This window comes from Heloderma suspectum, chromosome 11 (genome assembly GCF_057233095.1).
Source record: "Heloderma suspectum isolate Gila_16-S chromosome 11, 16-S_ref, whole genome shotgun sequence".
Lineage (NCBI taxonomy): Eukaryota > Metazoa > Chordata > Lepidosauria > Squamata > Helodermatidae > Heloderma > Heloderma suspectum.
The window spans coordinates 25,018,779-25,035,661 of NC_139468.1; the positions used below are offsets into that span (position 1 = coordinate 25,018,779).

Sequence of the window (16,883 nt, forward strand, 5' to 3'; positions counted from 1 at the left end):
TCTTCTAAACCCAGCTTGTACTTCCGGTAGTTCTCGGTTCGCATACTGCTGAAGCCTAGCTTGTAGGATTTTGAGCATCACCTTGCTGGCATGTGAAATGAGTGCAATTGTGCGGTAGTTTGAACACTCTTTGGCATTGCCCTTCTTTGGAATTGGAATGTAAACTGACCTTTTCCAGTCTTGTGGCCACTGTTGAGTTTCCAGATTTGTTGGCATATTGAGTGCAGCACTTTAACAGCATCATCTTTTAGGATTTTAAATAGCTCAGCTGGAATACTGTCATCTCCGCTAGCTTTGTTGTTAGAAATGCTTCCTAAGGCCCACTTGACTTCACTGTCTAGGATGTCCGGCTCAAGACATTCAGATCTTTCCTGTATAGTTTGTCTGTGTATTCTTTCCACCTCTTCTTAATCTCATCTGCTTCTGTTAGGTCCCTGCGTTCTTTGTCCTTTATCATGCTCGTCTTTGCACAAAACATTCCCTTGATAGCTCCAATTTTCTTGAAGAGATCTCTAGTCTTTCCCATTCTGTTGTTTTCTTCGATTTCTTTGCATTGTTCATTTAAAAAGGCCTTCTTGTCTCTCCTTGCTATTCTCTGGAACTCTGCATTAAGTTGGCTATATCTTCCCCTTTCTCCCTTGCTTTTCGCTTCCCTTCTTTCGTCAGCTACTTGTAAAGCCTCATCAGACAGCCACTTTGCTTTCTTGCATTTCTTTTTCTTTGGGATGGATTTCGTTGCTGCCTCCTGAACAATGTTACGGACCTCCGTCCATAGTTCCTCAGGCACTCTGTCTATCAGGTCTAATCCCTGAAATCTATTCCTCACCTCCACTGTATATTCATAAGGGATACGATTTAGGTCATACCTGAATGGTTTAGTGGTTTTCCCTACGTTCTTCAATTTAAGCCGAAATTTTGCAAGAAGCAGCTCATGATCTGAGCCACAGTCAGCTCCAGGTCTTGTTTTGACTGACTGTATAGAGCTTCTCCATCTTTGGCTGCAAAGGACATAATCAATAATCAAAGAATGGATACATGCAGGAATTTAGATTCGGAGCCATGAGAAGACTGATTGGAAGGGCAGCCTTCTCCAATCTGGTACCCTCTAGATGTGTTGGACTGCAGCTCATTCCCATGCTGGCTGGGAATGATGGGAGTTGCAGGCTAACCATCAGAGGGCACCAGGTTGCGGCAGGCTACCCTGGGACATTGGTCTTCAATGGCTAGATTGCAACAAAATTGCACCCACCTGACCTAAGTAGGGCACCTACAAGGGCTGTGTCACCAGTGTTGGTACTTAAAAAAAAAAGGCATAGAGGATTTTTAAAAAGGAGGGGAAAAGAAAGCTGCAGGAAAAGATGAAGGAGGAGATGCCCTGAAAACAGAATGCACACTGTCAAGGCACTGTTCCTTCAAAGCTCCATTCACTTAAAAAAAAAAAAAGAGAGAGAGAGATTTAATGTGCTCAGAAATTAAGGACAAACTTAAATGTGGTCAACCCAAAATAACTTTTTAATAAAGCAATAAAACAGTAAGACTTTTTATTTTGGCCTCACAGCACTGGAGGCAACCACAAGTAGAAACAAACATGATGCAAGCTCAGAGACATTTCCTCAAAACCATGATTAAAACAGCCACCTTCTCTCTCTCTCTCTCTCTCTCTATATATATATATATATATATATATATATATATGAGAGAGAGGTTTTTCCTTTGGTGATTTGGCAGCAATTCATCCCTTTCAGCTGCATATCAAAGCTGGAACAACAATCTGGAAGTCAGTGGCTTAAAACATGTGTTTGTTTGAGAATATCAGTTTTTAACTCATTGTACCTTGGTTATTAGCAAAGAGATACATATTTTAACGCTTTATTGTTGCAAAAAGATGGGTCAGAAGTGTTGCGCCTGTCAAGTAAAGACATCAGTATCCTAATCTGATAAATATGCTTAGCATAAGCTTGTGCATAGTCGTTATCCTGGTTACTCATGGCAAGTAAGAGTTGCTTCTGGATAATGAGACTGAGGAGTTCCACAGAGAGTTTTTCTTTTATGTGTGCCATAAACAACTAAAACATGGGCAGGTGGGCAAGTAGCGCTTGGGGGCTTATTTGTTAGGCTGCCTTAGAGCTGTATTGAGGGAAGGAGCGGTACATGTAGGTATAGCAACATATTTCATTCTTAGTCTTCCCTGCTGTGTTACATTAACTTGCAACTAGGGATGTTAGCCTGATTGAGTAAGTCTTAGTTAATTGTACTCATTCTTGTCAATCACCTGAAATATTAAATTGCATAAACTTGCCTATAAGAAAAAATGTGCGCAACGTGAGCGAAAATCGCCAGATCACAATATTCTTTCTTTGGTACTCTTTTAAAAGCCCAAGAGCTCATCACTCTAACAAACAGACTGCAGGGCAGAGATGAGGAGATGAAGGGGTGGGACTGTGCCGGGGGGGTGGGGGAGGCTTGACCCATTTCTGAGTGGATCCATTAAATTAAGTTGGCCAAAGTAGGCTGTGATCTGGGATGCAGTGGAAAGGGGGCTAAAACCTGCCCCTTGCCACAGAGGCTAGGTTTACCTGGAGCAGGGGGCAGGTTGAGCCCCATCCCACTGGTCTTCCTGAGCATGTTCCTTCAACCTGGCCTATAAAAATGGTGGCTGCTGTTCACTCCTGTGGGAATCGGGGCAGTGTTGCAGTGTGGGCAAAACCGTCACGCCCTTCTGCTGATGCTGGGGAGCCTGGCCCTTGTCTACTGGAATACCATTGAGAGGCAATGTGTTGCCCTGGACAGAGATGCTTTGCAACTCCTTGCCTCCCCCATGCCCTGTGTATCCTGTGTCCTCATAATGATGGGCAGCTCACTGTTGCTTTTATATGAAGTCCAAGTTCAAATACACTGCATGGTTAATATTTTTATTGTCTTTGGGGTATACTTCTTGACTTCATGCTTCAATGTCTTTTAGGAATAGGAGGATTGCAAGAGTTCGTACTGAAGTCGGCAACGCTATCGTCATCTCCAGCTTGCCCACCCTTTAATCCACTCAACTTTGAAGCAACACCAATCGTACGAGTTGCTGTTGAGCCAAAACACCCAAGTAGGAGTCTTCCCTCTTTGGATATTTTCTGCATTCATTAAATCAATTACACTTTTGAAAAACCACAGGGGTGGGAAACAGTGGCAATAAATGAACTGAAACACATACTGGCTGGGCAAAGCAACAGTCAATGTAACTACACACATTCTGAAGGGGGCACACATTCTGGAGGGCGCTGAATCTGACGTGGGCCTTTTGGTTTGAGTGGCAACCTTGTGTTTCTTATTATATATATTCATAGTCTCATTGCTGCAGACTAGGCCTTGCTTATCTGGAGAGGATCATGCCCTTTTTCTGGTGGTTTAAAAAGAAAAATTAATAAGTCCCTCCGATGAATTATTGTGTTGGGTGTCTTCCTATTTAAAATCTAAATGCTAAATAAAATGTTGATCTTCCAGACTCTCATCATTGAAACATTCTTTGTACTCAATTGAAATATTTCATTCCAGTCTCTGCACTCTTCTTCCTAGCTCTGTTTGTATGTAGCTAAGCGCTTCAGCAGTTCTACATTTGTACATGCTTTTATCTTCCCAGGTGAGATGCCTCAGTTGGTCAAAGGCATGAAGCTTTTAAACCAAGCTGATCCATGTGTACAGGTTTTAATCCAGGAAACAGGGGAGCATGTGTTAATTACAGCAGGAGAAGTCCATCTTCAACGGTGTTTGGATGACTTGAAAATGAGGTTGGTTCCCGGGGTGGGGGGCAGGGGGGGAATGCTCAAGGTTCAGTGGTTTTACGCAGCATTTGCAAGACAGTTAACCTGTAACTGTGGCTTAACATCTGGAAAGATCAAAGCCCCCCTCACCCAATTCTTTTGCACTGTTGCTGGTACAGGAATAAAGATTTGTAATAGCTGTGAAATAATTTACACTTGGGGAATGCCATGGTCAGTCCTGTTCATATGTGGTTCCAGAACTTTTGGCAAGCTTGCTCCTTCACATGCAATGATTTCCCATGTGAATATTTGCTTCCCTGGGGGAAAGCCTCCCTCAGGGCCTGTTTAAGATCCGAAAGGTAGGGTAGAGATAACTTTATAAAATTAAAAATGAACGAACTACATGTTTCTTTTTTGCTGTGTGATATGCGCAGTTATCGCACGTGACTGTTCACCAGAGGTAGTGCTACTGTAAGGCAAGATGAAGCAGCTTGCTCGTGCAGCAGGTTCTGGGCTTCCTTAATGACAACAGAATGAGAGGCAGACAAATTTGAACCGGGGCCACAATCTACCAGGATGTTGCCTTGTGCAAGCCTCATTGAAACAAGTGGAGACTGTGCAAGGACACAGGTCCAGCTCATTTCAGTAAGACATGTGCAAGATAACTTCCTACGGCATTATGTGTCATGCTAATTAGCATGTGTGTATCGGGGCTCCTATTTAGATGTTCTGCACCGGGCACTGAAATGTCTTTGGTCAACCCTGCCAAGAGACAGGAAAGTGTCCGAGCCAATTCGCATGTCACAACTGCCCATAGGTTCTTTAAACCACGGGTAGTCATGAACAAACAGGAGCGAGTGAGCATGCTGGTTCCTACCCACCTGTTTCCGCTGAGCCAAACAACCTGGGGATGCCCTATCCCTGGGTTGTTGGTTGTGATGTCCAAACCTGGAATTGTGAGTTGTCTGTCCCCCAACAACCCAAAATACCCAGTTTGGATGTGATGATCAACAACCCAGGGACGCGGTGTTCCTGGGTTGTTTAGCTCCACCTGGCTGCAGTGGGAGCGGGCGGTGAGAAGCAGCACGCTTGCTCACTCCCACTTCACTCACAGCAGTCACGGTTTGAGAAAAAAAACCCTGCAAGCTGGGTCTGTGTGCATATGTGTTGGTATACGCACAGCTTTGCCTACGTGGAAGCGTTGCCAGTGAAGGAACTAGCCTCACGTGAATTGAGTACCTTCATTTGGGAAGCTTGGCTGTATTGCTATCCTTACTTCTTGTACTAGATGAAAGAGTGAGGATAAGCTAGGGTTGACTTGGTATGTTCTCTCAACATTCAGGGCAAGCCTTTTTGTGTGTGAATATACTGTCCCAGTGGTTTTCACATAAGAAATCAGGAGTTAAACTCAGCTAATCCTCACATCTTAACTATAAACAGTTCAGTGTGTTTTCCCATATCATATTGTTTATAGCAATTGTCCATCGAGAACCTCTCCTTTAAAACTCCTTGTTGTTGTTCAGTCGTTAAGTCGGGTCCGACTCTTCGTGACTCTTCGTGACCCCTTGGACCATTTCTGAAATAAAATAATTCTCAGTCTTAGTTCATCTTTCTGATCTTGCAGCCCAAGAAAGTAAAATCTGTCACTGCTTCCATTTCTTCCCCTTCTATATGCCAGGAAGTGATGGGCCAGATGCCATGATCTTAGTTTTTTTTTAATGTTGAGTTTCAAACCAGCTTTTGCACTCTCCTCTTTCACCCTCAACAAGAGGCTCTTTAGATCCTCTTCGTTTTCTGCCATTAGGGTGGTATCGTCTGCATATCGGAGGTTGTTGATAATTCTCCGGCAGTCTTAATTCCGACCTGTGATTCATCCAACCCAGCGTTTCTCATGATGTATTCTGCATATAAATTAAATAAGCTGAGTGACAGTATACAGCCTTGTCATACTCCTTTCCCAATTTTGAACCAATCGGTTGTTCCATGTCCGGTTCTTACTGTTGCTTCTTGACCCTCATACAGGTTTCTCAGGAGACAGGTAAGGTGGTCTGGTACTCCCATCTCTTTAAGAATTTGCCACAGTTTGTTGTGACCCACACAATCAAAGGCTTTAGCGTAGTCAGTGAAGCAGAAATAGACGTTTTTCTAGAATTCTCTTGTTTTCTCCATGATCCAGCGAATGTTGGCGATTTGATCTCTAGTTCCTCTGCCTCTTCGAAACCCAGCTTGTACTTCCGGTAGTTCTCGGTTCACATGCTGCTGAAGCCTAGCTTGTAGGATTTTGAGCATAACCTTGCTGGCATGTGAAATGAGCGCAATTGTGCGATAGTTTGAACACTCTTTGGCATTGCCCTTCTTTGGAATTGGAATGTAAACTGACCTTTTCCAGTCTTGTGGCGGCTGTTGAGTGTTCCAAATTTGTTGGCATATTGAGTGCAGCACTTTAACATTTCTTTTTCTTTGGGATGGATTGAGTTGCTGCCTCCTGAACAATGTTACGGACCTCCGTCCATAGTTCCTCAGGCACTCTGTCTATCAGGTCTAATCCCTGAAATCTGTTCCTCACCTCCACTGTATATTCATAAGGGATATGATTTAGGTCATACCTGAATGGTTTAGTGCTTTTCCCTACGTTCTTCAATTTAAGCTGAATTTTTGCAAGAAGCAGCTCATGATCTGAGCCACAGTCAGCTCCAGGTCTTGTTTTGGCTGACTGTATAGAGCTTCTCCATCTTTGGCTTCAAAGAACATAATCAATCTGATTTCGATATTGACCATCTGGTGATGTCCATGTGTAGAGTCATCTCTTGTGCTGTTGGAAAAGAGTGTTTGCTATGATCAGCATGTTCTCTTGGCAAAACTCTATGAGCCTTTGTCCTGCTTCATTTTGTACACCAAGGCCATGCTTGCCTGTTATCCCGGTGATTTCTTGACTTCCTACTTTAGCATTCCAATCCCCTATGATGAAGAGGACATCTTTTTTTGGTGTTAGTTCTAGAAGGTGTTGTAGGTCTTCATAGAACCGATCAACCTCAGCTTCTTCAGCCTCAGTGGTTGGGGCATAGACTTGAATTACTGTGATGGTGAATGGTTTGCCTTGGATTTGTACTGAGATCATTCTATCGTTTTTGAGATTGTACCCCAGTACTGCTTTTCCCACCCTTCTGTTGACTATGAGTGCTACTCCATTTCTTCTAAGGGATTCTTGCCCACAGTAGTACATATAATGGTCAGCTGAATTAAATTCGCCCATGCCTGTCCATTTTAGTTCGCTGATTCCCAAGATGTTGATGTTCAGTCTTGCCATCTCATCTTTGACCACCTCCACCTTACCTTGATTCATTGATCTGACATTCCAGGTTCCTAAACAATATTGTTCTTTACAGCATCGGATTTTCTTTTCACCACCAGACACATCCACAGCTGAGTGTCCTTTTGGCTTTGGCCCAGCCGCTTCACTCTTTCTGGCGCTACTTGGAAATTCCCTCTGCTCTTCCCCAGTAGTATATTGGACACCTTCCATTTCCTTCTCCAGTGGACTACATTTTGTCAGAACTCTCCACCATGACCTGTCCATCTTGGGTGGCCCTGCACGGCATAGCTTATGGCTTCACTGAGTTATGCAAGCCCCTTTGCCACAACAAGGCAGTGATCCATGAAGGGGTTAAAACTCCTTAAGAGCCAGTTTTATCACCCAGATGTCTAGTAATTTGCTCTTGTAAAGCTTTAACATTTTATGCAGACTTGTATGCCAGATTTAGCTTGTCATCTGTAAAGTTTTCAGTTCTTGCTAAAATCTTCTGTACTATCATCTTCGTCCAAATAAAGGTGACTTCACTTGTTCAGCTGAAGTGACAGCCATCAAGTGCCTGACTCTTGATGGGTGTCTAGCCAACCTCACAGAATTGTTGTGATGATAAAATGAGACTCTTGTCCACCACACTTAGCTCCTTGGAGACTGGGTGGGTTACAAAAAGGAATGTCACCCAGGCTCATAATGCCCTTGTTTGGAATATGAAGCATGGCACCTCATGATGCTCTCATCTAATCCAAGGTGAATGTTACCACCCCATTGTTCTTCTCCAGCTCAGATTGCAATGCAAGGTGGAGAAGAACTCCCCATCCCCATTCCAGTTCCCTTTCCTAGTTACATTTGGCTGGGAGTGTGGGGTGGGGGATGCAGGGAGGGAGACCTGTTGCTGCCACGACTGTAAAGGGTGGTTGGAAGAATTTCGATCCTGTTCTTAGGAATGTCTGAAACAGGCTCATAATCTGGCACAGACATAACCAACCGATTTTCCAGCCAAGGCAAATAGCTTGGTTAGCTGGGGGTGGCTAGCATTGCCTCCTTGTCAGCTGTTACTGAGTAATTGCTTAATGTCATAGGAGTCAGTGGTCTGTGCTGATGAATGATACGATAACCTGAAAGTCTGACGTGGCTTCAAGTGATAACTGCTATTTACTCACCACTGGAATCCTTGAACACTAACTCTGATCTGCTGTCAGGCCTAACTTTAGCATTTTGGCTTTTTGTAGGTTTGCCAAGATAGAAATTAGTGTATCAAAACCAATTATACCATTCCGAGAAACCATAACGAGGCCCCCGAAAGTTGACAGGGTGAATGAAGAAATAGGAAAGCAGCAGAAAGTTGCTGTCATACACCAGAGTAAGGAGGAGCAGAATAAAAACTCTGAAGGTGTGCAAGTTGATTCAGATGGGCTCATAACGATATCAACGCCAAACAAATACGCCACTCTTTGTGTCAGAGCAACACCACTTCCTGAGGAGGTAACTCAGCTTCTTGAGAAGAACAGCGACTTAATTCGAACTATAGAAAGGTTTACCTCTTATTTGAATGAAGGTAAGAAAACCGACGAGATGAATCAGAAGACCCTTGACCAGATATGGGAGTTCAAACAAAGACTAGAACAAAACCTGCAAGGTTGGAAATGGAGAAATGCTGTTGATGGGATCTGGTCCTTTGGCCCCCGAAAATGTGGGCCTAACATTCTGCTGAACAGATTTGAAGGCTACAAGAGATCTGTTTGGCAGTGCCTAGAAGGAAGCAAGCCAACAAAGGAAGCAAGTCTGTATCGGGATTTTGACAATAGCATAATGAGTGGGTTTCAGTTGGCTACACTTTCAGGACCAATGTGTGAAGAACCGCTTATGGGTGTCTGCTTTTCTGTGGAGAAATGGGACATGAGTAGATTTGTGGAGCAAGTGTCCGTTAACAGGCAGGATTTGAAGGAAGGGAAGGTTACAGAAGAGACACCAGCAGAAGAGGAAACTGCCCTTGTATTGAGGACCAAAAATACTGAATCAGTTTCTGAAAATGAGCTCCAAGATAGTAATCGATGTAGTCTCAAATCGTCTAGCAAGTTCAAAGGAGAGACTTTGCTTGCAGACTGTTATGGCCCTTTCTCTGGGCAACTGATTGCAACCATGAAGGAAGCATGCCGTTACGCCATGCAAGCAAAGCCACAAAGGCTTATGGCTGCCATGTACACCTGTGAAATTATGACAACGGCAGAAGTACTAGGTAAGAACAAAAACACCAACCTGCATAAACATACTATCTGTTTAGAAATTGCATTTGTGAGTAGAAGGCATAGTCAAAAAATGCGAATTATTTTATTTGTCTAGAATATTATTGTCTTTTTTCTGGCCTTCCCGGGTATTGGTGGGATTTTGGTTGAATCAGCAGTATTTTTTCCCTCTCTTGGTGTATTTGTGTTTGTTGCATTTATTAGTCACTTGAAAGAACACCGTCTTCTGTGTACTCCCATCTTCCTGTGCTTTAAGATCTTCTTAGAGATTAAGATCTTCTAAGAGATTAAGGGGGTTGGACTCGATGGCCTTGTAGGCCCCTTCCAATCCTACTGTTCTATGAAGATCAACATGATGTTGAGTGAGAACATCTAGAATGTAAGCCTGTTTTGCACCTGAAAATAATAGACACTGAAGAGCAAAATAATGCACATAGTAAGCAATTCCATACATTACTGTTGGGGTGAGATCATGGTTACAGATCACACGTAGCAGTGAGAAGTACCTCCAGTCTTACTGATGAGATTGTCTGAACGGTTATTTAATGAATGGAACTTGCTCCAACTTTGAACTAAGGCTGCCCACATCCCGCTCCAATTTGCTTCCTCAAAATCTCTTCCCTTTTATGTTCTGCCTTTTACATTCTAAGATACCTGAGGCTTTTTCACATCATCATTTTATGGTAGCTAACTGCTCCATTTCCTGCGGCCCCCCCCTTTGCCTCTCTTGTCATGTCTATTAATTAGTCCTCCTAATTCAGTAAGTATCTATCTGAATGGATGAAAAGGATGTGACAAGCTCAGTAAGCTAATGAATCTCTGTGCCTTTGCAGGTCGTGTATACGCAGTTCTGTCCAAGAGAGTAGGCCGAGTGTTGCAAGAGGAGATGAAAGAAGGGACAGACGTGTTTATTATCAAGGCGGTGCTGCCAGTAGCAGAAAGCTTTGGTTTCGCTGATGAAATCAGGAAGAGAACAAGTGGCCTGGCCAGTCCACAGCTGGTGTTCAGCCACTGGGAGGTAAAAATTCTATTCACTCCCATCTGTGTTGGTGTACAATTTCTTGTAGATGCAGCAGAAAGGAATAATAAAAGGGAAGGGGAGAGTTTAAATTATGGTCAAGACTTAATTTTTATTTTTTTTCTAAACAGAGGCATACAAGCACTTTTGTATCAGGCTGTATGTATTCTGTCCAATACATGCTTCAGAATACTTCTGACCTGTTTCAGTAGGTTTTAGGTAGTGCAGAATGCAAGAAGAGCCCTCCTGGTTAGTCCAGCATTATGTTTCCAACGATAGCCAGCCAGAGAATATGGGAGAATATGATTGAGGTTCATAAAGTGTGGTGTGGGGGAAAGTATGTAGAGATTTCTCCCTCCGCCCCACCGCCCACATGCCCCAATAACACTAGAACCTAGTACTGACATTCATAGTGAAATTGATTGGCAATAGATTCAGGATAGACAAAAGGAAGTAGTTCTTCACACAACACATAATTTGCTGACGGAACTCATAGCCACAAGATGTGGTTATGGTCCTTAGCTTAGATCTCTTTAAAATGGGATTAGACAAATTCATGGGTGTCTGTACGCCTTATCAACAGCTACAAATGATATCAGAACAGAATCATCCATTTTCAGAGGCCTTATTGGGAGGGGGGCAACAGTGGAGAGGGCTCTTGCCTTCGTGCCCTCTTTGTGGACTTCCCAGAAACATCTGTCCGGCTACTGAGAGAGAGGATGCTGAACTAGACCTTACTTTCTTTAACCAACAAATTAACTAATCAGCACAGAGGAAAAACACTAATTCTTGTTTTTCTGTGTGTAGGGATTGGTGCTTGGTGAAAATATCCTGTTTATAAAGTGTTATTTTTGGAAGTTGGAGTCCTTTGAAATGGTGAAATAGATACCATGGATCAAGTATTATTTAGATTTTCAGAGGCTCTTTGCGGGTTGAAAGCAGCAATAAAATAAATGGCCTGCCCCCCAGTTTTCTATCTCCTGTCTGTTCTTCTTGAACTGTGTTTTCTTCAAACCATGTAATTTACAATCAAGAGCTTTTGAGGGGAAGATGCTTTAAGGAATAGAAAGGAGAATAAAATTACATCCCTCTTCCACGTTGGTTGTTAGTCTGCAATCTGTTCCCTATTTTCAGAGACCTGTATAAGGACTATACAGTCTCAGGTACGAAATGCTCTGTATAATTCTTGTCACTCAGGGTTTCTTGTAGGTCTGAATGTGTTAACAGATTTGCCATCTACCGAACAAGTGAGACTACTGCACAGTCATTATTCCTTCCTAAATTGCTTGTGCAAGGATCTTGTGCAAATAGCTTGTTTTTCTTGAGCCCAATTCTAAAATTCAGACTTTGTCACACTCCTGCTGATGTTGTTGGGAGTCCAATGGGTTCCAAATATCTCCCTCTGTGACTCCCTGAAGCCTGCTCTGCCACTTTCCTTCCCACTTACCTGCCTGGGGATGTTGAGGTTTTAATGAGAGGCCTCCTTCTCTCCCTGGTACCAGGGGAATCTGTGGCAGGGAGCACTTACTAGAGACAGGATTGGCCTTATAGGCCTTATCCCTAACTGGCCTGGATGATCCTGACCAAGTTCAGGAGCATTATTTTCTGCTGGGATACTTGGGAGCCATAGTTTCCTATGCCTCACAGTTAAAATCACTGAATTGGGAAGCATAGAAAATTATGAATTTCATGCACCTCAACAGGAAAATATACTCCTGAGCATCCAGGCCAAATCTGTCTCTAGTGAGCCTTCTCTGTCACTGGTTTCCGCTAGCAAGGAGAGGTGGTGGGCAGCAGCAGCAAATATCCTAGGAACCAGACTATAATTTGGAATTTATAGTGTGGCATAGATTTCCAAACTCTCCACTTGCAAACTTCTTCATAACTAGATACAGCTGCAATTCAGAACTAAAATGCTACTTCTCACCATGAGTGTGGTTTGACTAGGATCTTCTTGAAAACCTGCAATAAATGAATGAATTTTAATTTTAGCATTTTTAACATCCTCCAATATAAATAATCCATGTGAATTATGTTACATTTCTAAATCACGTTTAAGTGGCTGGTTGTGTCTTTTGACCCAAAATGATGATGTACATCTGTAATTTTTATTAAGATCTCCATAAAAAGTTAATCAATTCACTGATCATTTTGTATCTGATTGAACATTATATTCTTTTTTTCTGATATGAAAGAGTTTATTCAGAAATTGTTTCTATATTGTTAAAAGCAACGAGGATACAAGCTAAAATATTATCTAATTAAAGCAATCTTAGATTTCTGTATTAATAGAGATACGTGATCTGTATCTTTGGACTTTATTCCTCTAATGTTAATTGATGTTTTTGAACTTTATTCCTGTATATTACCTGATGTATAAGTCTTATTATAAGGTCCATTGACTGGATCAACACATTGAAATTGAAACTGATGATGCACAGTATTTATCTTGAGCCTATAGTTGTGCACAACGTGTTGTGCTGTACCAGAATTGAATTGCGGCTCATAACATATCAACATTTTAATATTCTGTAATTCATACTTTTCTGTGCTCTGAAAGTATTTTCCCTAAGCTGCTTACTTTGATTTGTTTGTTAGTTTAAAATAAACCACCAGCCAGCAGCTTTTATTTTAGACACATTTTAATTCACACCTTTTAGTTGCCTTATGTTTTGTAGAGAACCGCTTTGTTAAAAGGCAAAAAAAAAAAAGCTATCCTATTGTCAGTTTTCTTTTCATTCTGTATTTAGAATATTGCTTACACCGGCTAACATCGAATAGTGTTCCCAATCATTTTATAGAAGGATATGTTCTAAGCCATGTTAAAAATTGGTTTGCATATTACAGCACCAAGATGTTGATAAGAGTATAATGAAACCATGCTATCGTATCAATATTATGCAATTAATTGATGTATTTAGGAACATATTTGACAGAATAGGGTAAAACAGAATTGAGTCTAAAAGGGTGTTTATTTTTTTGGTTAAGATAAGCTTTGAGACATCTTTGTTCAGCATTTCTAGTTCTTTAAGCAGATGGCAGGCAACATGCAGACCAGACAAGTCCATTCAGCAGCCCATTATCTCCTCCCATCAAAGCAAAGGATATGGGGCAAAATAAATAGCCTGCCCCCAGTTTTCTATATTCCATTTTTTTGGTTTTGGTTTTTTAACGAGTGTTCAGCAGGGCAAATCTGGGTTCAGGATCTCTGCTCAGTCAAGAATCATACTGTGTGTCCTGGCCTAGTCACCCCTTCTTAGCATAACTTGTATCACAGGGTGCTTTGTTGTGAGGATAAAATGGAATGACCACAGGTACTACATCAGGTGACCACAAAGATATTTGGGCAAGTCTTTGCTTTGAGTGCACACCTTGAGTAGTATCCAGTGTTAGTCCTCTGTAGAGTAGACCCTTTGAAACAAATGAGACTTATGTTAGTCACATTGGATACTACCCCTTGTCTAAGGTTAGGCTGGCTGATAAAAGGACAGGGTCTCTTCAGTGGTGGCACCCATACTTGGGAACTCCCTCCACAGGAAAGCTCACTCTGTTAATCTCTTTCTTTCTACCTCCAGCATTTAGCACAAGGTAGATGACAATAAAAAAAAAAGTGAAGATGTACTTTGGGTCTGTCAGAAAGACCTTTCTATCCCAACAGTCTTTGGTGAACAGCAGCTGGCCTTGTTTTATGTTTACCTGGTGATTGCTTTTTATTATCCTGCTGTTTTTAAGCAGTTGATTTTACTAGTTGTTAGCTCCTCTTCTGTGGTGTATATATTTTACTTTTTTTGCTGTAAAGGTTCTTAAATATTGTTGAGGCATCCTGTGTGTTTGAATGAGCTAAGGGGCAAGAGTTTAAAAAAGTTTAACCCAGCCTTGCCCAAACTGGCACCCTCCAAGTGTGTTGGACTGCAACTCCCATCATCGCCAGCCAGCTGGCTGGGGAACATGAGAGTTGTAGTCCACATCTGGGGGGTGCCAAGGTGGACAAAGCTAGATGAAACAAACGAGGGCCAAACTAAACGTTCAGTTAACGATGCATAGCTGAACTATGCGTGATTATCCTCTACTTTCCTTCAAGCATGCACGGCCCCAATTTGGATCAGGACCTTGGTGCTTCAGGAGAGGAGGGTTTAACTCCCCCCCCCCCATATTTGTCATGAAATTCTGTCCCTGGCCCCCTGAAGGGGAGGTGAAAAAGAAAAGTCTCCATCGATCCCAGTGAAAACTTCTCCCCCCCCCCCCCCGCCCGCCCCATGGTGTGTGTGGAATTTCGGGATGAAAATAGTCTATGGTGGAGAGTGGGGGGAAGCATAAACCCTCCTCTCCTGAAGTGCCACAGTCTTGATACAAATTGGGGCCATGCGTGCTTGCAAGAGAGTAGGGGAGACAATCACACATAGCTCAGCTATGCATGATTAAAGGAACATTTACTTTGCCCCTGGGATAACTCTTAGGAGCTCCTTGGAGGAAAGATAGGAAACAAATGTGATTGATTAATTGATTGATTAATATTGGTTTAAAAGTTCACTGTCATCTCAACCTTATCTATCTCTTTGACAACAGGCATCTCTTGAGGCAAGTCTTGTTTCCAAAACAGCTGAATTAGAAACAGATAGCCTTTTAATATGGAGGTACACTCTAGTTTGCTCTGGATAGAGAGTGCTTTTGACTCATTGTGTTTCACTGCAGTAAATATTGGAAGCTAGTAAAAGGATTTTTAAGTGAAAGATGATATGCAGCACAAGGATGGGGGACAACCATTTTTTCCTTCCGCATTTCCAAGATCAACAGAAAAAGTTCTCTGAGTGTTTTATTTTAAAGAACTAAGTCTTATAGATCTGTTCCACTTATGTCACAGTCAGTCATTCAGAGACCCCAGCAAACAATTTTTTAAAAATCCAATTTAGCTGCATGGGCTTCTTTTCAAAGCTTTCATTGAGTGGCTTCCCCCAATGCAATTAGGTGTTCAGGCGGCCAATGCTGCTTCCATGCCCCACAGAGTAAGATAAAGTCTGATACCGCACCGGCGTTGAGTAAAACTGGTAACACCAGCCTTGCAAGGAAAGCATTTTGATGGTTCTGACTGTGCTCCATTGATGGCAATTTTTGTCTTCAGTCTGTCATCAGGCCCCAAGTAAAGCACAAATGATCTTCACGTAACATAGAGCAGGGGTACCAAATCTCAGGCCCAGGGGCCAAATCTGGCCCACCTGGGGTCAAGTTTGACCCTTTGGAGTCCCCAGATGGCCCTGCCCCCTTCCCCTGGCCCTATCTCCTTTCCCCAACCACCAATCGTTTGGTGGTTTCTCGGCTTTTGTTCAGTTTTTCCTCCATTCTAAAAGGTTGGAATGTCTCTCATAAGGCTTAATTACTCTCAGTAAGTGCTCCAAGCTAAAATATGCTGTTATTTTTGGCCTCACACCTTTTACCTTTGGCCCAGCCCCATTTTATCTTCATCCCAACCCACCACTGGAATGCACCTCCCAAGAGCTCCTCCAAAATTTGGCCCTTGGACTCGAAGAGGTTCAACACCCCTGACATAGAGAATAGATTACCAGACTAGTACTGGGGAAGACCTGAGTTCAAATCCTACTCAGCTTTGAAGCTCACTGTGGCGGTAACAATCTCTGACTTAGGTTAACCTATCTCACAAGGCTATTTTGAGAATAAAAACAGGGCAGGCCTGGCCACTGTAGTCCATGAATTGTTATCCCTTTGTTTAGATTACTGTAATGCACTTTATGTGGGGCTACCTTTGTGCTTGGCCCAGAAGCTACCACCGGTACAGAGTGCGGTGGCCAGGATGTGGAGTGGGGCACCTGGCCAAGTACATATTACACCCATGTTGAAACAACTGTACTGGCTACCTATTAGCTACCGAGCCAAGTTCAAGATCTTGCTGTTGGCATTTAAGCCCTGAACAGCTTGGAACCAGGTTACCTGATAGATTGACTTCCCCGATACAGACCTATGCAATCACTAAGATCATTGGAGGAAATCTTGCTGCTTGTATCATCAATCCAGAAGTGGCCCTTCTCCATGGTGGCACCCACCTTATCGAATGCCCTCCCCACTGGTATTCAGGAGGCACCAACTGCAGTGTGTTTTAGGCACCTGTTAGACCCATCCCTTTACCAAGCATTCCCTGAATGATTGTGCTGAAAATGGTATTTTTCAGGCAAAAGAACAAGAAGCGCCTGAATTAGTTTATCACAAAGTGTTGCGATATTGATGTGGTGAATAGAATGCTGGGCTGTAGGTTGGTGAAACATGGATTTAAATTCATGAAGCTCTTTGGATGGTCTGAGACAAGTTATCTCTCTGTCTACCTCTTAGGGTTGTTGTGAGAGTATTCTGGGATTCCACCATGAGCTTGGAAGATAGCCAGTATACAAATGTAAATAAATGTTAAAGAAATCAATATATGCTCTCTATACCCTTTATGAGCAAATTTGTTGTTTTTCCTGGGAAATAACCACATGCCCTTAAGGTGGCCAGCCCAAAGTAACCCATAATTAAATAGGTCAGTGGCTGCCAACAACATCAAAATGCTAAAAGACAGG

At 42.6% G+C, this 16,883-nt stretch overlaps 1 protein-coding gene across 7 annotated transcripts in view; it reads left to right on the top strand.

The window, feature by feature from the left end:
- EFL1 (elongation factor like GTPase 1) overlaps positions 1–16,883 on the top strand; it is a 116,606-nt gene that overhangs the window by 51,420 nt on the left and 48,303 nt on the right. For all 7 annotated transcript variants that reach the window (XM_084817243.1, XM_084817244.1, XM_084817239.1 and 4 more), the window contains exons 16-19: positions 2,963–3,094; positions 3,629–3,776; positions 8,286–9,292; positions 10,133–10,317. In XM_084817243.1, the coding sequence (XP_084673369.1) occupies positions 2,963–3,094; positions 3,629–3,776; positions 8,286–9,292; positions 10,133–10,317 (1,472 nt within the window). The remainder of the gene's footprint in view (positions 1–2,962; positions 3,095–3,628; positions 3,777–8,285; positions 9,293–10,132; positions 10,318–16,883) is intronic.